The following is a 22290-nucleotide window of genomic DNA, read 5'->3' as shown; positions in this document are numbered from 1 at the left end:
AGTAAATATGGCAAACAAAGCACACAAGAACATGTACACAGGGAACATTAAAGAACTAAGGGGGGAGGATGGAGGTGAGAACTTAAAGCATATTCTTAATATTGACTTAAGTGCCATACCAACAATTTGTCCTCAAAATTTTCACACATGATCTCTCAAATATACTCGAACTAGGTACGGCTTAATGAAAAAACAGGAAAGAGGGGAATGGGCCAGGAATCATATTTCCTCAAAAGAACATGTTCCCAAGAAGAGAGGTAGGAAAGCACAAAATAGGAGGAAAATGATAAAGAATAAAGATGGCAATGGCCTCTGTTGCTATAACCTTAGCCTGATACTTATATAGTCACCCACTAGTGACAATAAGAGCAAATGGCAAAATTCCTCTGATTTTTCTCTGCATCTCTCTACATAATACCAAAGAACATAAAACTAAAGATTATCTTGGTAAAACCCTGCCTACTTTTTGACATCTACAATATTTCAAACTTAAAAATAAACAATGTTTCAAAGATCAATGCCTGTATCTTTGTGTTGCTGACAAACTAATCTTTGATTAAACAACAGTATGATATTCTGTTAATCACTCATTAATTCATTATCACTTTCCAACAGTTCTCCGATTTTAATTTTTTATTTCTTGGTACTGGGGATTAACCCAGGGATGCTTTACCACTGAGCTATATCCCCAGCCCTTTTTATTTTGAGACAGTCTCTTGCTAAGTTGCTGACTGGCCTCAAATTTGTGATTCTCCTGCCTCAGCTCCTGAGTTGCTGGGATTACACACATGCACCACTGCGTCTGGAAAGTTCTCTAATTTTAAAGTCTTACTTAAACTTAATACTTCTTGAAGAAAAGATAATAAGAGTAGGTGTTAAAAATATCTTCAAATATACTTTTTCTTAACATGCATTAAGCTGGTTAATTAAGCAATCATAATAGATTATTTCCATCAATACTGTGTCTTACAAAAGATGTTTAATTCCCAATCTCAATGGATCCTTCCGACAATCCTATGGAAGTAGGCGAAATTAGAATTACTGCTATCATCTAATGACTGAGGCAGCTGAGGCTTAGACATATGAAATTATACACTTAAGATCACAGAGTGAGGGTGGGGATATAGCTCAGTGGTAGAGCAGTTATCCAGAGTGCATGAGGTTCTGAGTTTGATCCCAGTACCAGGGGAAAAAAATTACAGAGCAAGTCAGGGAATAGTCAGAATTAGAACCCAGGTGTTTCATCTCCCAATCAATATTCCTTCCAACAAACCACCTTTTTTTCCCTTGGGTCTTCCTACAATGATGTATACTCAAAAGATTATATTCTTAATTTTACTTAAGGTACTAGTATATTACTTGACTTAGGATTTCAAAATAACCTTTATCACTGGCTTCATACAGGTTTAAAAGCTTAAATGAGTAAACTGACATTATTTCTTCATATATTCTGATCTTACTTCTAGCAATTTGATAAAGGCTACTTTCCTTAAAAGATAGAAACCACTAAATCATTTACCTGATTTTTCAACAAATAATTTAAAATTTAATTCAGTTATTTAAATCAAAAAAGAAAAAATAATTCATCCAAGAAATATCCTGGAGCTGTTATTAGGAAAGTCAAGAATAATAATCTATAACTATGGAGGTTGAAATCTTCTCAGAGAATAGCCTAGAAGCACAACAAGGGGGTTGCCTTACAGTCACTTTTTATGAACTTTATTATCTGTACTAAAAACAAAACCTTTTTCTCTGTTTTGTTCCTGGACCTCACCCCACCAATCACTATTATAAAGTCTTTAAAGTGAGCTGAAAATAATATTTTCCTTCAAGAAAGACAATACTTTTTTTGAAAATCACTATAATGCTGTATTCTGGATACCAGCAGCCATATTTTCTTACATTAAAGGATTTAAGAAAGACTTTACATTTTGCAGGAAAAATTTTTTTTCTCTTATAGAAATTAAAACACCAAAGTATATGCTATTCAAATGGTAATGAATGAGCTTCTAAAAAGAGATTCCATCTATACTTCCTTTCCCCCTTTATTATCTCTCAGAAATGATTACGGTGGGAGAAAAAAGAGCTCTTGTCAGAAAGCTCATATCAGTTATATAGACTGGCCTCTTAGGCACACATCTATAATTCTGTACTAAGGTTAGAAAAGATAGCAGAAGTAAGCTTCTGCTGTGTTTGACTTGTTTTGTTCATTGCCTTTTATGTATGTAAGTAAAGCTTGCAGGAAAAAAGGCATTGAGTTGATTTAGGAAAGGCACCAACTCTCCTACCAGGTGGTGGTGGGCCAGGTCTTGTTGGAGTTCCTGTCTTGGGTGGCAGTGCTGGGGGTACATCTTCACTCTTGATGGATGTTTCATCAAACACATTTTTTGGAGTGACCACACTGCTGACAGAGCTTGATGTGGCTGAACTAAAAGGATCTTCATTGTTCACCTTTGTTTGAAAAGGAATGTTCATACATGATTTTATATACATGCATATACATAATATATATAAATAAGATCTACCTCTCTATCTCCAGAAAACCGTGCATAGTCACATAGCATTTTGAAGAAAGCCCTAAGTATTATGTGGCTTTATTCATTTCAATTCTAAGAGCATGACATTTAACCTATGCATTCAAGGACAAGTGGGATTATTCTTTAGTTGTTCTATATAAGTAGTAATATAACATCACTACTTATAAAAGCAACAGATCACACCAATACAAGACAACTCTGGATGGAAGGCTTATTAAACTTCAGGAAATACTCACTACAAAACCATCTGAGACTACATTCCTTTCCTCAAGTGAGTATCTGAGCCAGATGAGAATGAAAAAAAAAAATTACTGATTTCTCACTTACCAATGCACTTAAAGGATTTAATATTAACACAAACAAAATAGTATCTAGACAAACTATAAAACCAAACTCAAAGTCAATTTTTTAAAGCAAAATTTTCTCATGGAAAAAGTCTAAATTTGGTTTGAAGATTTCCTTTCAAATATGTGGAGTAATGAAAGATTCATTTTTTAAAATAATGACTTAAGACTTTATGATTTCAGAATTCTTTAGCCCAGTATTTCTTATTAGTGGCACTGCTGACATTTGGGTTGGACATAATTCTGTTGAGGGGGGCTGGGCAGTGCATAGTAGGATTTTTTAAAAGCACCCCTAGACTCTATCCATTAAACGTAAACAGCATCTTATACAAAAAATGTGTCTAGTCATTGCTAAATGTTCCTTGGGGGTCAATCTGACATATACTCAAATCCTTCTCTCTTAGCCTGAATTAATGGAGTTATGCTGGAAAACAGGCAGTGAAAATTTAGCACTGGACTTTGGTTTATTAATCATTTTAGTACTCACTCTAACAACTTCAGAGCATAAAATCAAGTAGTCAGTATAGACAGAATGAATTTTACAGTTATTGATATAGAGAGTACACAGGGAAACAAGGTTCTATTGGAAGAGACATGTTTAAACAGACATAAGACTAAATATAATGTTGTTCAGCAAAAACTATCATAATTGTCTGCATCAATCACCAGTCTTTTTATGTATAGAAACAGTTACAGAGATGGTCACCTAGTGTCATTCCAAAATAAAACCAAGAAACAACAAGGGTTACTTTCTTCAAACCCAAGTGTTGCTTTTTCAGATGGGTCAAGGGCTGAGGAGAGTGGCCAGAAACCAGCAGCTACAACAGGAAGGCTATAGTGAGTAAGGCTACCTCACCAGAGAGCAGAACAGGAGAATGGCTGTGAGCAACATTTCTAACACTAGTCATCGTAAACAAGTCCAAGGAGGCATTGATATATCATATTTTAAAGGCAAGGAATCTAAAGAATAAGAAGGATTCATTAACTTGGAAATGTTGCCTCCTGAGCTAAGCTATACCATCTTGTCCTATGTGAATGCAACTGACCTCTGCTTGGCTTCATGTGTTTGGCAGGACCTTGCTAATGATGAACTTCTCTGGCAAGGGTTGTGCAAATCCACTTGGGGTCACTGTTTCATTTACAATAAGAACCCACCTCTAGGATTTTCTTTTAGAAAACTGTATATGCAGCTAGATGAAGGTAGCCTTACCTTCAATGCCAACCCAGATGAGCCACAGGGAACAAGAATCTCCAAAGGACATCGTTCATGTCACCAATATGGGTAACCAAACTCCACAACTGCTGCTCATGGGGTGGGAGAGAACATCTGCACAATTTGTGGTACGACTATCTAGCACGCTGTTGTTATATGCATGATGCTGTGATCTCAGCTGTATGTAATGTCTTGATCTTATGCATGAGCTTGTGTATGTAGTGGCAGATGACCACATTCTTGTAAAGGAATGTATTAAGACCTGTTTCTATTAAGTTGTATCTCCCCTGCATGTACAAGTTATGTGTGTTGATTTTATTCTACTAGCAGTATTATAATAAAGTAATTTTACTCACCAACCAGTAGCTATATTTCTTGTACTACATTTTGTATGAAAACATTTTCTTGACATATATTTAAAATTTAGAGACTAAAAAACTGGCAATGAATATGGTTTAATTTTATTATAGGCTTTTTATTTCTGAAAACATATTTTTAACAGTTTTTTTTAATATCCTCATTGGGGGTCAGATTTTTTAAAAAAGTATTTTCCCCCTGTATTCACACAGAAAGACCCACATGCATACTTTTTTGTAATTTACTAGGTTGTTCATAGGTAAGCTCTATCATAAAAATATTTTAAGTTTGACCTATATTCATATTTTAGATAGAAATCAACATGCAATTTATTTTTAAGATAACATATTCTTTTTGTTGTTGGGCCTGTGAAAGTACAAACAGGAAAGTTGTAAGAGTTCTCCATTTCCATTTTAGAAAGGATCTTAGGAGTTTATACTCAATTCTTACTGATACTGAATCTTCCTGACTTTTTACTCCCATATACGGCAACAAAATGGTCATTACTTCATAGCAGAGTACCAGTGGTAAAAATAACTTTGATTTTTATTCCTAGGGAAAAACTCTGCTTTTGTAATCAGAATATATAGACAAACATTTCTCAAGTGTATTCTTTAGGAATAACTACCTTATAAGAAGTTTCTAAGTCTAATAAAATTGAGCCTCATATGTTATGATTAATTGGCTTATTTACAGCATAACTTTTCAAACCTTTAATACATTGATGCACATTGTGATTCTTTAAAAGGGAGACATCATATGTAGAATTATCCAAGTTTATTTGACTATATGTATATATATATTTTTTGTAAAAGAACATTCCAGGGAACACATATTGAGATACACTACTATAGATCATCTGTAATCCTACTGTGTATAAATGTTAGAATGGTTGAAATACTCTTTGTTAATTTATAACTATCTGATAGAATCTCTTAATCAATCTGTGGACCCATAATAGCTTATATTTTAGTTTTACCTGTAATATTCTTTCTTATGAAAGTCTGTAGGTCTATAACTATTTTATTTCTTTTACACAGTCTGATAGTACCTATTATCAAGGAAAAAAAACTGAGAGTTTTGTTTGAGTCTTGATAGACTGAGGTATTTTTTCATGTTCTCATTTTGATTGTGTACCTAATTTAAGAAAAAATGTTAATTTGGAAAATAAGTGTAGGAAAATAAACCTGAAAGCAATATTAAATTTAAGCAATAACCTGTAGACCCTGATATAAATGTCCTTGTCAAATAATTTGAAACTAATAAACTATTCATCATTAAAGAAAAATAGTTTACAGTTATCTTTCATTTCTATCTGGAATCAATATTTGCTATGACTTATTGCAATCAAGTTGCACTGTCTGTGAGAGGAGTCTGTAATACAAAGGAGGAACTGCTTGTTTGATGGAAACACATATACTTCCTTCCCCCACTAATTATTACAGATTACCTTTGACAATGTGCTGAAGTCAGCAAATCCATCCTCAAATGATTCATTTCCAAAAACAGAAGCAAAGGGGTCTGTGGCTAAAATGAATAAAGAAAATCAATGGGATAGAACAGAAAGATATCAAATTTCATGTTCTCTTTTAGTTGGTAAAATTCAGATAAAAAGTATCTAATCTAATATATTAATTCTAATTATATAATTCTTAATTTATGACTGATACCCAGAGGCAGAATGCACTGGAATAACTCCATAAGATGTATTCATTTGTGTAAATTAGCTGAATGCTTCAAGATCAAAAACAGGTGAACTACTTTCAGCTAAAGTACTTAAGGCTCTGGAATACATGTCAAACAGTGCAGCACCTATGAACTTAAATGACTTCTAATGTAAACACCAAGTTAAAAAGTTAGATACCATTAATTCTACATTTTCATACCCATCCTTCAAGGCCCAGTTGAAAATTACTTCACCCACAAAGCCTGGAGAAACCTAGGTGTAGTTAATTCCCACAACAAGATGGTTTCTTCATTCTCTGTGACAATAACTGCGTTCTGATTTGTTCCATGATTATCCGATTGAAAATCATCAAGGAATAAAGGCTATCCAACATGCCAAGAACATAAGATACAGTTCCTACCCTTGAAAAGTTCATAGTATGATGAGAGACATAAATAATAATAAAACAGTATTCTACAGCCTATTAGATATGACAAACCTGTAGTTGGGGGTCACTAATTGCCTGAGAGAATCAGGAAAAGTAAAATAGTAGCCATTACATTTGAGCTTTTGAATGAGGTCTTCTAAATAAGGAATGAGATTTGCCAAATAGAAGGAAGTGAAGGAAAGAAAGCAGACTACCAGGCAGAAAGAACAGTTAACTGCAAAAGCATTATTTAACCAATGCTCCAGAGGTACAAGAAGTCATCTCTCTCATTATAGTTTACTTTGAAAGTAGACTTCACCTATTCGGACAGAAGGGCCACAGAATAATATCAAATGTTTATATAGTAAATGCTGCCTGATCTAAGAAGGTAGAAACAAAGGAAGGGGTTGGAAGGAAAAGAAGGAGAGGAAAGAGACTTCTAAAGAAAAGACAAAGAGGTAAAAAAAAAAATTTTCCTTGTTCTTCCTCAATTTTTCATTTCTACATCAAAATTACTTAGAACAAAAGTGTGCCCACCCATCGACTTTAAAAGTGCGAAGTGTGCCTACATCTCTAAAAATAAGTATATAAACAGATAACTACAGATATAAACAGAAGGGAAACAAGGGATATTATTTTGCTGGCTTTGTTACTAAGTCAGTGATAAGGCAGCAGAATGGGTAAAGGGGATGGGCACACACACAAACACATAGGAAATTCAGTCCTTTAGGAATTCATCAGCAACTCTGATCTTTTAAGATGTTGAGAAATCTAGAGTTACAGGAATTCTTACAACTTTAGCAATAAAAAAAGCTTTTTCATTAATACATATCTGCTGAATCCCACAGCCCTGGGACCCAATCTCATCATGGGTACTGTTTACAAGTTTTTCCTTCTTTTCTCCTTTTCTGTTATTCTTGATGTTGAAGCAGCTGAGATACAGCCTGAGCAAGGTACAGACACTCTCCTGACTGGCAGAAGGGTAGTGATGGAAAAAGCAATTGTGCTTGTTTCACCAGAGGGACTTAAATTTGCTTCATGCCTTTTTTCTTCCCTTGCCTGACAATCTTTGCAAGAATTCACAACACATATTGCAACAGAACCGAGTTAAGATCAAGTTAGATTAAAATGTTGTCAAGAATGTAATTTCATACATCATGAAATTAATTTAAAAAGAAGATACTGCCATATGAAGGTTACATACTTGAAAGATTTTCTACACCTTCCACAAAAATTATTTAGCACTGATTCAAACACTGAGAAAATGTATCATAGAAGAATGACAAAATGTTTTTGCCTGAATTGGAGGTTTTTAAGAATTTGGCAAGAACCTTCAGATATTGATCATGCTGGAAGTGAAGCAGAGGCCTTCTCAGAAAGTCCAAGGATCCACAACATCACATGAGAGATGCCTTGGAAGGGAGGCCCAGAAACACTAGGAGAGGAAGCATGCAGGTGGCTTTCTTCCTATTGATTTGTACATCAAAGGCTTTGGGCCAGCAAGGCCAGCCTTCAAATGCAAACAGTACTTCGTTAGTACCCTCTTCTGTTCCAAAAATGAAAGCAATATATTCTGGAAAAACATATAAAAGCATAATTGAAAAATCCATAATGTCATTATCAGAAATAACTCTTGCGAGTATTTTAGCATACTTCTTTGCATTTTTTTTCTTAAACTTGAGATCATGCTATGCTGACATGCCTCTTTGGGAAGGTGTGAATGATAAAAGTATATATTAGGTAGTCTGCTTTTTTTTTTAACTATTTTTTTAGTTGTAGATGAACACAATACCTTATTTTTTAAAATAATTTTTTAGATGTTGATAGATCTTTATTTTATTCATTTATTTTTATGTGGTGCTGAGAATTGAACCCAGTGACTCACACATGCTAGGCAAGCACTCTTACCACTGAGCTTAGGTAGGTCACTTTTTATCCTGTACTCTGATTTAATCTCAGCATTTATTAATACTAGACATATATTTGCTTAGTGCTTGTACCGCCCATATAAGCTCTATGATAATAGGAACTGTTTTGTTCACTATAGTATCCTTAAGGCCTACCTAGCACAAGGTCTGGCAAATAGAAGTTACCCATTATTTGCTGAGAGTATTGAAAGAAAAAGAGGACAGAAGTTATCTATTTATAACTTTAACTTGGGAGACTAAGGCAGGAGGATCACAAGTTTGAGGTCCGCCTTGGCAACTCAGCAAAGTCCTTAGCACTTCAGCAAAACCCTGTCTCAAAATAAAAAAATTAAAAAGGCTGGGGATGTAGCTCAGTGGTAAAGCACAATCTCCAGTACCAAAACAAACAAAAAACTATCTACATTTTTTTTTCATAAAAATAATAGATATTTAGGGATGGTTACTTATAACTCATTCAAATTTTCCATATTCCCGTAATTGAAAGCTCTTATGTCAAGTGTACTGAAATTCAAGAAAATGATGTAGGGGAAAGACTTATTTTGTTGTTACTAAAAACAAATCTATATACATAAGGGGGAAAACGCAGATTAACTTAATTAGAAGAAATAATCTTTCCAGAAAAGAAAGCTGGTCTTTCTCAATTAAAAATCTTACAACAATGTAGCAGGTCTGAGACAAATTACTTATTCATATCTTCAGCAGTCTTAAACTTGAAGTCTTAAACTTGAGATCATGCTATGCTGACATGCCTCTTTGGGAAGGTGTGAATGATAAAAGTATATATTAGGCCAATTGGTAAAGTTCTACTACTCACCAGAGATTCTAGGGTAGGAAGAATATAGATACAGCCTAGGATGACTCCCACCCAGGGTTCTGCTTGGGTAACTGAACAGATGGTAATACTAACACATTTTTGTCCCACTGCCACAGATGTGAAATACCTACAAAAACAACCTAAATGTAGTACATAGTATAATTATATAATAACAATTATTAGTATTAACAGTTAATGTATGTAAACTAATCTATTTTAATAAATGTGTTGATTTCATTGAAATATTCATAGAATGGAAAACCTGGGACTACTGGGTTAACAACGATAGCATATCTGGAGGAACGTTCAGTGTTTTATATTTCACAGAGTGGACAATTTAATTTCAGATATATATCTGTGACATTAAGTAAAAGATAAATCTGGAACACAGGGCTAGTGATTTAGATTTGTGGTAATTTAATTAATGACCAGAAAGGTAATTCTGTCAGTGATATATTGGCAGGTAAAGAGACTGAAGCAAGTTAATATAATAGTCTAGGTAAAACATGATGAGGGCTGGGTTTGGTGACACATGCCTCTAATCCCAGTGACTTGGGAGGCTGAGGCAGGAGGACACAAGTTCAAGGTCAGCTTCAGTAATGTAGCAAGGCCCTAATCAACTTAGCAGAACCCTGTGGGGGGGGGGGAATGAGGCTGCAAACAAAACGAGCTCGAGGAGGAAAAGATAATCAGATTCCACTTTGAGGATGAAACAACAAAACTCTGTAGTTTACTGAGTCAGTCTATGAAGGCTTGTTGAAGGCCAATTGTAGTGTTATTATTGTAGAATGATTATAGGATTAAGTATAGATTTGCCTTTTGCCTTCATTTGTGTTATTCTCTTTTTGCGGCAAGACTAATTGGAAGAGATGATTTTTTTCAATTTTGAGCATTGTGAGCCTGAAGTGCCTTTAGGACATATGGGGAGAAATTTGCAGCAGGTAACTTGAAATAGTACTGCAACTCAGGAGAGCATTCTAGACTAGAGGACTAGGTCCAGCAGTCTTCAGGAAGCAGGCTGTGAAGGCACAGAACTGACTCTACCATGGCAGAAGGTACATGAGGACAGAAGCACCAGGCTAAATTCACGACTAGAGATAGTCCTACTCTTCAACAATTTCTTCAGTACATTCAGATCATTCTCTGGTTCCTAATTAAAATAAAACAGAACATCTTTTCCACATGCCTTCTGAGAACAAGCAGTCCTAAGGGAATAGACCAGCATAACACAGAGCAACAGGAAAATATTTAAAAATTTTTTTTGGTTGTAGGTGAACATAATATCTTTATTTTATATTTATCTTTATCTCTGAGGATTGAACCCAGGGACTTATGCGTGCTAGGTGAGTGCTCTACCACTGAGCCCCAGGAAAATCTATTAGAATATGTTGAAACAGTGTAATCCACAGGAAGTGGTGGTCCTCAAGATCAAAGCTATTTCTAGAATATTAAAATGTTATTTACCTTTCTACCATGTTGGTATCTGCACCAAGGTCATAAAACAAATGATTATGAACTGCTGGTACACCATATTGTACTGATTGGGAGTCTCTGTGTTTTTCACTATTATAAACTCATAGGGGGAGTTTATAACTTACAGGGGAGGACAGGGTCTCAAAAGTTGCTTAGAGCCCAAGTTTGCTGAGGCTGGTTTTGAATTTGCAATCTCTTGCCCCAGCCTCCTGAGTCACTGGGATTACAGGCATGTACCACTACACACGGCTGAATTACACATTTAAAAAACTGTTTTAATTTCTAATATGGTAAATTCTGATAGATATTACCCATACAAACAAAAGCTCTTTATGGGTCCTCAGTAATTTTTCAAAGCATGAAGGGGACCAAAAAGCTACTGTACTTGATGATTTCCAAAGTCATTGCGTAAGGTATTTCAAACAACTTCCTTCTTTACTAATTATTTCTGTTGCTGTTGGAATAAAAGTCCAGTAAAGGTGAAGTCTAGAGTTCTCTCTCTTACCTCCAAAGAGTCTGTCCATGGATCATTTTTAAGTTTCCTACTAAAGCACTTTCATCTCTTTACTTAAATCTCCTATATACTCAGTATTCTTGCCCTTCCTCAAATTTTGGGTTCCAAAGATTTATTAATTTTATCATCTACATAGTAGTAAGGTGGACGAACAGACAGGATAAGACTGTGGAAAGATCAGTGGACATGAATTTGGAAACAAACTGATATGTGACCCTGGGACTCAGTTTCCCTGCCATAATATTAAGAAAACAGACCAAATGATGATTGAAACTTTACATGGAATCCCAATAGGTGAATCAAGTGGAATTTTCTTGTTAACTTAAAATTCATTTTAAATTTAAATTTATAATGCTTACTTATCACAATCAGAAGAGAAGCAAATGTACATCAATAAAAAATCAACTAAGCAAAGAAATTCAGTAAGGAAGGAACAAAGGAACAAAAGCAACCAAAATACAGGAAACAAACATTAAAATGGAAACAATACATTCTTTATTATTAATTATTATTATTTATTTATTTTTTGGTACCAGGGATTGAACCTAGGGGTACTTAACCACTACTGAGCCACATCCCCAGCCCTTTCCATTTTTTATTTTGGTACAGGGTCTAAGTTGCTTTAGGCCTTGCTAAATTTTGCTGAGTCTGGCTTTGGACCTGCAATCCTTCTCCTACCTCAGCCTGGGATTATAGGCCTGCGCCACTGCCCCCAGCTAGTAATTACTTTAAATGTAAATGGATTAAATGCTACAGTCAAAAGACATAGATTGGCAAAATGGAAAAAAAAAAAAAGGACCCCACTATATTCAAGGCATAGATTTTCAGTTTAGATCTAAAGATGTACATAAGCTGAAAGGGAAAATATAGAAAAAGATTTTTCATGCAGATGGATAACCAAGAGAATAGAGGGGAAATACAAGTATCAGAATAAAGAGACATTAAGTCTGATTTAAGAAGGATACTATATAATGACGAAAGGAGAAATTAACCAAATGATGTAACATTTATAAATATACCAAATTGCAGAGCTCCTAAATATATGAAGTAAACCTTGACAGAATTAGAGAAACAGTTACAGTTGGAGACTTCAATATCTCACTTTCAACTGTGAATAATAAGGAAATAGAGGATTTGGGCACTTTGGTATTAGTGTAGAATGCAATTTAATTCTGCTGTTTATTTATTTTCTGTCTGGATAATGTGTCCACTGCAGAAAGTGTGGGGTTAAAGTCCCCAGCTATTATTATATTGGAGTCTCTCTCTCTATGTCTTTAGGTCAATCAATATTTGCTTCATATATGTGGGTGCATATGTATTTACAATTGTTGTTTCCTTTTGTGAATTGACCCCTTTATCTTTTGTGTGTTGTGTGTGTGTGTGTGTGTGTGTGTGTGTGTTTTGGCTAAGGATTGAACTGTACCATGGAGCTATTCCCAGACCTTTTTATTTTGAGACAGGTCTCATTAAATTGCCCAGGTTCCTCTTGAACTTATGAACATCCTGCCTCAAACTCTCAAGTTGCTGGGATTACAGGTGTGGTGCCACCATGTCCAGATCATATTATCATATAATGACCTTTCTTGTCAATCTTAATTGCTTCTGATTTAAAGTCTATTTCATCTGACATAAGTATGGTTATTTATTTTCTAAATTTTGAGACAGGGTCTCACTAAAATTTCTGAGCCTGGCCTCCAACTTGTGATCCTCCTGCATCAGCCTCCAAATTGGTGAGATTACAGGCATGAGTCACTGTACCTGGTATGTGTTTTCATTTCTTTTTTTTACTATTTTTGGCTTGTTTATTATGTTTTTAAAAAATATTTGTTGTAGTTATAGATGGACACAATACTTTTATTTTATTTATTTATTTTTATATGGTGCTGGATCAAACCCAGTACCTCACACGTGCCAGGCAAGCACTCTGCTACTGAGCTACAACCACAGCCCTATAATGTATTTTTGCTTTGTGGTTACCATGAAGTTTACAAAAGACATCTTTTGATTTAGCAATACTCTCTTGGTTATAACACTAAAAGCAAGGCAACAAAAGAAAAAACAGGTAAGAATGACTACATCAAAATTTAAAACTTCTGTACATCAATGAACAGTATTAACAGAATGAAAAGGCAACCTGTGGAATGGAATGAGAAAGAGAAAGTATTTGCAAATCATGTATCTGATATGGGGTTAATATGCAGAATATATAAAGAACTCTTATAATTCAACAACAGAAAACCAAATGACACAACTTAAAATAGGGCCAAGGGCTTGAACAGACATTTCTCCATAGAACGCATACAAAAGACCAATAAGTACATGAAAAGATGCTCAACACTTATTAAAAAATAAACAGAAAATAATAAGTAATGGCAAGAGTTATTAAAAAATAAACAGAAAATAAGAAGTAATGGCAAGAGTGTAGAGAAAAATTGGAACCCCTGTACACTGTTAGAAGGAATGTAAAATGGTACAGCTACTGTAGAAACAGTATGCCAGTTTCTCAAATAATAAAAAACAGAATTACCATTTAATTCAAACATTCTATTTCTTGAATAGAAATGAAAGCAGACACTCAGTTATTTGTGCAATCATGTCCATAGTAGCATTATTCATACAGATAAAATGTGGAGGCAACTCAAGTGTTCATTAACAGATAAATAAGCAAAATGTAGTATCTATGTACAATACAATATTATTTAGCCTTAAAAAGGTAGGAAATTCTGTTGTAGCATGCCACAACATGGATGAACCTTTAGGACATTATATTAAGTGAAATAGGTGAATCACAAAAGGACAAATACTTTATGAATCTATTTATATGAAGTACACAGGGAAGTCAATATTATAGAGACAGAATAATTGTTAGGGTTTGTTAGAGTGAGGATGGGAAGTTATTGTCCAACGGGTATGGAATATGAGTTTTAGAACATAAAAATGTTAGGAGATGGATGATGGTAGTGGTTTCACAATAATGTGAACATACCCAATGTTAATTAACTGTACATTTAAAAATGGTAAACTTGAGCTGGGCATGGTGGTGCATGCCTATAATCCCAATGGCTTGGGAGGCTGTGGCAGGAGGATTGCAAGTTCAAAACCAGCCTCGGCAACTTAGCGAGGTCCTCAGCAACTTAGCGAAACCCAGTCTCTAAATAAAATACAAAAAAGGGCTGGGATGTGGCTCAGTGGTTAAGTGCCCCTGGGTTCAATCCCTGGTATCAAAAAAAGGTAAGCTGTTTTACCACAATTTTTTTTTTCTTACAGGAACATTTATTGTGGTTAATCCATGTATTCACAAGTGAATTTATTTTACAAATATATCATTAGCCTTGCCTATGATACTATTTCTTTTCTTAGAAAGCGTGGATAGTGAACTCATGCTAAAATTAGCACTGTAAATATGCTAATGCAATTGGAAACCACTTTTAAGAAAAATTCATTTAATGCAACACATATGGTGTGGTATTTTGTGTTTTACCACAATTTTTAAAAATCCACTTAGAAGAACAAAATAAGTAATATCTGTCACTACCCCACCAAAATTCCCATTCACTGGGTTCTTACTACATGCTCTGAGTATAATAGCTGACTCAACCATTTATTCAATAATATTATATGCCCATGCATATTTTCAAGTTCTTGAAAAGTATCAATGAAAACAAAGATTCTAGCTCTTTATGGGGCTTAAATTCTATTAGTAGGAGGGAACAGAAAACAATGTATATGATATGCTGGAAAGTAGTATGTCATAATGAAAGTGGAAACAGTAGAGAATGGTAATGTGCAAGTGCTGAGATGGATAGTGTACTTGTAAATGTTAGAAAGGGAGGCAAAAGAAAGTTTCAATGAAAAAGTACTGTCAGAGTCAAGATTTATTAGAGATAACAGAGATCATCATTTGGTCAGATGTTTAGATGTGGAAAACATTAAAAATGAAGTTGTTATGATCAAAGACAGGGAGGGCACCAAGAGAAGCAGGTTTATAAAAGACTAGGTATTTGATGTTAGACATACTGTGTTAGATGTACCTATCAGATATTCAAGTAGAAATGTCAAATAGGTAGTTGGACAAATGAGTCTAGAGTTCTGGAAAGAGATGTGGCTAAAGACATAAATCAGCATGTACAAAGTATTTGAAGCTATGAAACCAGATGAGTTCTCCCAAGGAGTATAACAGAGAAGAAAAGAGGTCAGGGACTAAGACCTGGGACAACACAACATTAAAATGTTGGGAAAATTGGGAAACTCAGCAAAGGAAACCGAAGAAGAGCGACAAAAGAGACAGGTGGAAAACCAGGACCTCATTTGAATGTGAGTCCATCTACTACTACTATTTCTTTAACCTTCTGAAAACTACTTTATCTCTCCATGCCTTGATTTTCCTTGTTCTTTTTTTTTGTTTGTTTGTTTATAATAAACATAATACCCATTATCTCATCTGAGAATTAAGTATAGGAAAATGATTAGCATGTGGAGTGTTGGAACTCTTTAAGTGCTCAATAAACGGTAGTTATTATTATGATTAAAAACAAGAGGCTGGGGTGATAGCTCAGTTAGTAGAGTGCTTGCCTTGTAAGCACAAGGCCCTGGGTTCGATCCCCAGCACCCCCCAAAAAAACCCAAAAAAACCATAAATCTCAGTCCCCTCCTAGTCTATGTCATTTACTCTATTACTTTATAGAAAATGAACCAGAAACTGGAATGTTAAGAGAATACCAAGAAAGGCATAAGAAAGCTTGTACAGAACAACTAAAATATGCCACTTCAGCCTTAATGTAATTTAACTACTTCTTTACTAAGCAGCTCTTGCCAAAATGTCTATTTGCTGATTTTTGAACATACCCTGTATTTCCTGTTTCCCATCCTGGGTCAGGTTGCTCTCTGGGTCATATAATCTCTCTTTCCATATCTACTTGCTATACTTGCTAAAATTCTAGCCCACTCTTTCAAAGCAAATCTTTGGCTTTGAAATCACTCACAATTTACCCTTAATGTGACCTCCTTATTTTAAATCTTTAAAGTTTTAATCAACTCTCACGGCACTTACCACTTCCTTAGTGCAGGCAATCAAGAGTTAATTATATTCATCTTTCATTTTATTCTCTTAGGTTATCTTTTCTAATTACATAATATCCCTAGCAATATATTAATTCATCAGTTTAATGAGGGTCTCTAAATAAGCACATATATTTTAAAAAGGTATAATTTAACCACTATTACTACAAGTCTTTGGAATTCTCATTTGCTCTTGTTCTAAATTGTTTAAATCAATAACTGGCATTACATTACATCTTGCTTTCTACATCTGCCTTTTATGTTCCTCACTCTTGCTACTCCTATTGAGAGTTAATTTCCAACCTTGAAACAAATAACACACTGTGCTAAATCTCATCTTATTGTAATTTATTCAGTATAAGAAATCCAAGTTCTTAAGGCATTTCTACTAATCTATGCTCATATTCTTAATCTGTTACGCTTAGTAACATAGAAAAACAAAGCATCCTACTTTCAGCACGACGTAAAAGTATTAACATGTTTGCTTATTTTCCTGTAATTTCCTATTCTCCTACACAGTAGCTGGCTTGCTTATCTATTTTATTATTAAATAAACAGTGGGGAGGAAGCAGAGTTACTTAGGTAAAAAAAAGCTTTAAACTCCATCAGAGCTAGGTTTGAATCTAGTAAAATGGTCTACCTGGATCAAATCTGTTGAACTGTATAATCTTGACCCCAAGTTACTTAATGTTTCTGGTTCTCAGTTTCCAGATGCTTAAAGTGGGAATATTAATTAAAAGGTCATTAAAAAATAAATGAAAAATTAGATACTACAAATGAAGTCTGGAGACTGGATGCTAAAATAACACTTAGCTTTTCTCTGTATTATTAATAGAACCTCTTCACATTTGTAAAACAATCTTCATTCTCTGTTTGAAGTCACTATAATCTATTGACTTAGACCAACATCTATAAGAGTCAATGTTGACTTTAAAGCTGCCAAGCAACACTATCTTCTATAAAGCAAAAAATTATTATTGGTTTTACGAATGTTGGATATAGTATATATTTTAGAAAGATCTTCAACCTTAAAAATAAAAGAGATAATGAACAATACAAGGAGAATGTGATACACAAATGATCGTCACTATTATTAATTGGTAGGTTATAATTAGAATTGTACAATAATTTTAAAGCCATAATTGGACAAAAATACAAAGAGACAAAAATCTTAAAGTAAAGGGTAATGTGTAACATTCAGTAAATTTGATTAATTATTTCTTTACCTGAGTCACTTGCTGCAATAACAATTGTCCCACCAGGAGCAAAAGGATCATTGTGCTTCAATGTTTCTACCTAAACAAATTACACAAATCCATGACTAAGAGATGTAACATTTCATAGCTGAGACTTTACTGTCACTCTCAAGAAAATATTCTTTACAAGTTCTAAATTAATTAAAGAACACAGATTGTTAGGAACAAATGTTTCCCTCTACAGATCTTCAATCTTATTAAGTGGAAATGATACATATTATTTTTTAATTTTCTTGAACTGTGAAATATCCATTCTAAAGAGTGCATGAAATATATGTATGGTTTAATGAGTACATATCAGATGAACACCCATGTAATCATCTCCCAAGAAGCTGTCAACACCTCAGAAGATGTCATGTGCCCCTCCCCAATCACAATCCCATTCCTTCTCTACTCAGGTGTGATTATCAAAATGATTTTGGAGGTATTCATTTCTTTTTTCTTCATAGTATTGCTACTTGTACAGATGCATGCTATTTTAACTATTTATTCTGAAATAATTTAAACAGAAGAGTTATAAGGATAATAGAGTTACTTACACCAGCCTCCTTTAAAGTTAATATTCCTTATAATCATGGTACATCTATTAAAATGGGAATTAACATTAGTACAGAACTATAAAGCATGGACTTTATTTGGATTTTACCAATTTTTCCATTAATGTTCTTTTTCTATTCCAGGATATCATGGTATTCAGGATATCACACTATTCTTTAGATTTCCTAGGACTTCATATCATAAAATCCTTTGTTTCATTTCCTAATTGTTATCTAAAAATAATTCTAGCATTCTGTACCTCAGAGATGCACACACGCGCACACACACACAGCTTTCTGTTAAAAGAAACTTGCTTTTCATAATAAACTGTGAATGTTTGGAATCAAGTTACAAGATTAGTGGATATAAGAGGTGGGAAATTTTTGTTTTTGGATATTTTTTAGTTGCCAAAGGATATTTTATTTATTGATTTATATGTGGTGCTGAGGGTCGAACCCAGGGTCTCACACACGCCAGGCAAGTGCTCTACTACTGAGCCACAGCTCCAGTCTCAAGAGGTGGGAACTTTACTTAAAGCCACAGATTATTAATATTGAACTTTTCCCTACTTTATAACTTGTTTTTAATCATAGTCTAACAAATTATATGTTTAGGAAGATAACTGAATTTTCTCTTTCTGGCACCTGGATTTTTTTAAGGTACCATTCAAAAGCTTTGGCAGACGGTTAAATGAAAAGGGTACAAAGAAAGTTTCCAAACATTTACATCCAACTTTGACTCAGGGTTGTCGATATCACCTATAATTCAGGTTCTATTTTCAATGATCAAGAAACTGAAATTGAAGTGAATGTATTTCAATATTGTCAGTGGTCAATTTGTAAATTTCCAAGTAAAACAAATCTAACTGAAGAGAAAGGTAATGCTAACTAGGACTTACATTCTCTCTATATAAAACAGAACTCAGCAAAACTACTAGTAGAAATAAATAAATAATACTATACTAATGAAGTGTTTAAAAATAAAAATAATGACAGTAGTACCTTTTTATGCCAATGTTATAAAACTAGCACTCCAGGTTAAATTATATCTGCCAAACAAATGAACAATTTAATAAAAAATTAAACTGACCTCTGAAGTGAGGTTGTTTTCCATGTTTTCTAACATGACAGGAAAAATATTGATTTGAGAAACAGTCACTGACATAATTTGTCACCAACTGTCATTATTTCTTCTCCTCCCTCATTTTGAAGGAAGGGAAAAGTAACAGGACTTGTTTTTAATAACAGTTTATAGATTTGAATTGCCATTGCAGAGAAGAGAAAAGAAATGCCTATATGGATGTCAGTTTTGGTTTCTGTTCCTTCACCATGCACTGTACAATCACCCTAAAACACCACAGGGATGACAAGGGGAAAAAGACAGTGTGCAGTCCCTGAAGGATTAAATGGCCATAAAACTTTATGTTATGTTCAGTTTGATAATTAGAGAATTAAGAATACAATAGTAATTTTTACAACTAAAATTCAGGTGGAAGAATTTTATAGATTTAATGTCTCCAAATCCTCCTACGAGGTCACCTAATTTATCACTGAAATTCTCTCCTACATCAGCCATCCACTACCCACTTGACAGTATGACCTAGCACTATACAAGGCTACCACAGACCAGCAAGGACAGCAGAAAACGGCAGGTTTTTTGTTTTGCTTTGTTCGAATTACTTCCACCAAAAGCAGATATCAGCCTTGAAGGAGCAGGAATAACTTTGGGGAAAAGATTCATATCTGGAGGCATAATCACTGCTAAATTAACCCCCCTTTATCTTAAAGGGGAGATAATAACAGGAGCTTCATAGGATAATTGTGTAAATTAAATGAGGAAAGCACAGAATAGGATTAGCACCAACCATGGTACACAGAAGAGATTAATAAGTTGCAGCTATGATATTATATTATATTTGGGGTTTAAAAAATGGTTTTAATAGAGAAATTATAAGATGTACACAAGGTCAATATTTCTTTTGAAAACTAAGGAAAAAAATAAAAAGTAAGTAGAACAAATGATAGGAAAATCTCAAGCACAAGAGAGAACCACAAGGAACATTTTTTTTTATATTAGGAAGAGCTGATGTGGCTTTCTTATTCTTTAAATGATACAAGTGGAAAATTAGAAAACAGAATAAGAGAAGAATTCAGATTGTAGTCAATTTTAGAAGAATTTGGCAAATAAGTCCACACTGAAAACTAAGTATCGTAGGAAAACAGAGTATCTAGTAGCCTGTGGAAACCACAAATATTCAGTTACAGAGGTGTCTCTCCAGTTTTACATCAATGGAAAATACTAGATGTTGGCCAAGTACATCTTTACTGAATACAGTACAGAATAATTTAAGAATACCAGAACAAGGAAGTATTCTTAATCTAAGAGTTCCAGAAGACAAAATATTTTGCTTCAAATGCTTGTCAATCAATTGATCCTTTCTCGGTCCAGTTTACTTATACAACATGAAGCCATCCCCAAAACGAAGTCTCCAAATAAAAAGAAAGATACAAACAAGCAAAAACTCTCAATCCATTCATAACTATTGAAATTGGGTGACAGATACATGGAGGTTTGTTACTCTGTTTTCAATATTTTCAAATATCCATAATATAAAGGTCACCAGAAAATAAAGCACTTAGCTGTACGATCGATCACAGGCATGCTAAGTTTATTTTTTTTGTCCCCATGTTTTATTTTTAAAACGGGGATACCAACACCTACCTTTTGATGTGAAAATTACAAATAATGAATGTAAAACATAGAAGTACTTGGATCATAGTATGTGGTTATTAAAATAGTGGTTGTTATTGCAGGTATGTACGTATTCAAGAAAGCCTGACATTTAGTGGAAATTTATATTTCTATATAAGATTACCATTCCAGATGTGTCCATTTTTCCTTTTAAACTAATTTTCAATAATACACCAAGTATTTCTGGAAAGCTTTACTTAAGACTAGCTTTTGGATTTCTAGTCATTTATTTTTAATATCCTGAATGGGATAAAATTTGAACCCTTCTCAAGGATGTACTTAATTTTTGAACACTGTAAGTCAGTGTAATCAACTGCAGTGGTTGATCAAACTATGAATAACAAGTCTGAACCAAAACTAAATGGGTTGAGATGAGACAGAATTCTTTTTTCCCCTCAGAAATGGGGACTGAATCCAGGGGAACTCATCTCTGAGCTATGACTCTAGATCATATTTTCTATTTTATTTTATTTTCCATTTTAAGACAGGGTCTTGCTAATTTGCCCAGGCTGGCCTCGAATAAATGATCCTCTTGCCTCAGTCATCCAAGTAGCTGGGACTTTAGGCACGTGCCATGGTGCTGGGTGAGATAGAAATTCTTATATGACCCACTAGTAATAATCTAAGGGATGATTCTTTCATGACTATGTATTTCAAGAAATTCGCTTAGGATATTTGTTATCCATTCAATGTAAAGTTTTAAATTCTCCCACTTACTGAAGTATTATCACTCTGGCTGGATACATTAAAAGGGTCAGTACTTGTAGTGGCAAAAGGATCAGTAGAAGACTGCTTGAAGAAAGAGTCAGATGCAAATGGATCTGAACCTTTGAAAGGATCACCACCAAATGGATCTAAGAAAATAAAGCACAAATACAAGAGATTAAAAACATCATCACACTAAATTTCCTATCACCTGAAGGCAGGCCATTACAATTGCCTTAATTAAAAGACATTCTGAACCCTTGCAGAATCTAGAATAGATATTTTTCACTTCTAATTCCTTTATGATTCTGATAAGATATAGAGCTTTTCACCTACTAAACTTACTTTTAAAATCAGCACATAATTTTAAGAGATCTAATTTTAAGTGCCCTTATTCTATGCTATCATAACTAATGGAAAAAGCAAAACAAACTTAAATATATTTCCCTTTCTGAGTTTAAGGCTAACAGACAATACTTTGGAAGTGGTTTGGGAAACAAAACTAAATGGTAAACAAGATTGCTTTATTTCTAATGAAAAATCCCAGAAAAAGAATACCTTAAAAAGTTCAACACAGAGGAATTCTTCAAGATGTTTCCCTTTTCCCCCATTAGTATGTATAGGCTATAATCTTAGGAAAATAAAATTATGTTCTAACCCTGTAGTAGTGTGTAGATTCATTATGTTCATCTAATCTTTAGCTAATAAGT

The 22290-nt window shown here is 34.1% G+C and overlaps 1 protein-coding gene across 2 annotated transcripts in view; it reads right to left on the bottom strand.

Annotated features, from left to right (window-relative positions):
* Positions 1-22290, bottom strand: part of Eps15 (epidermal growth factor receptor pathway substrate 15) — a 132184-nt gene that overhangs the window by 6102 nt on the left and 103792 nt on the right. For both annotated transcript variants that reach the window (XM_047549323.1, XM_047549330.1), the window contains exons 20-23: positions 21593-21729; positions 17558-17627; positions 5902-5978; positions 2289-2451 (exon numbers count right to left, since the gene is read on the bottom strand). In XM_047549323.1, the coding sequence (XP_047405279.1) occupies positions 2289-2451; positions 5902-5978; positions 17558-17627; positions 21593-21729 (447 nt within the window). The remainder of the gene's footprint in view (positions 1-2288; positions 2452-5901; positions 5979-17557; positions 17628-21592; positions 21730-22290) is intronic.

This window comes from Sciurus carolinensis, chromosome 1, assembly GCF_902686445.1.
Source record: "Sciurus carolinensis chromosome 1, mSciCar1.2, whole genome shotgun sequence".
In the NCBI taxonomy this organism is placed as follows: domain Eukaryota; kingdom Metazoa; phylum Chordata; class Mammalia; order Rodentia; family Sciuridae; genus Sciurus; species Sciurus carolinensis.
This window is presented reverse-complemented; position numbering and strand designations above follow the sequence as displayed.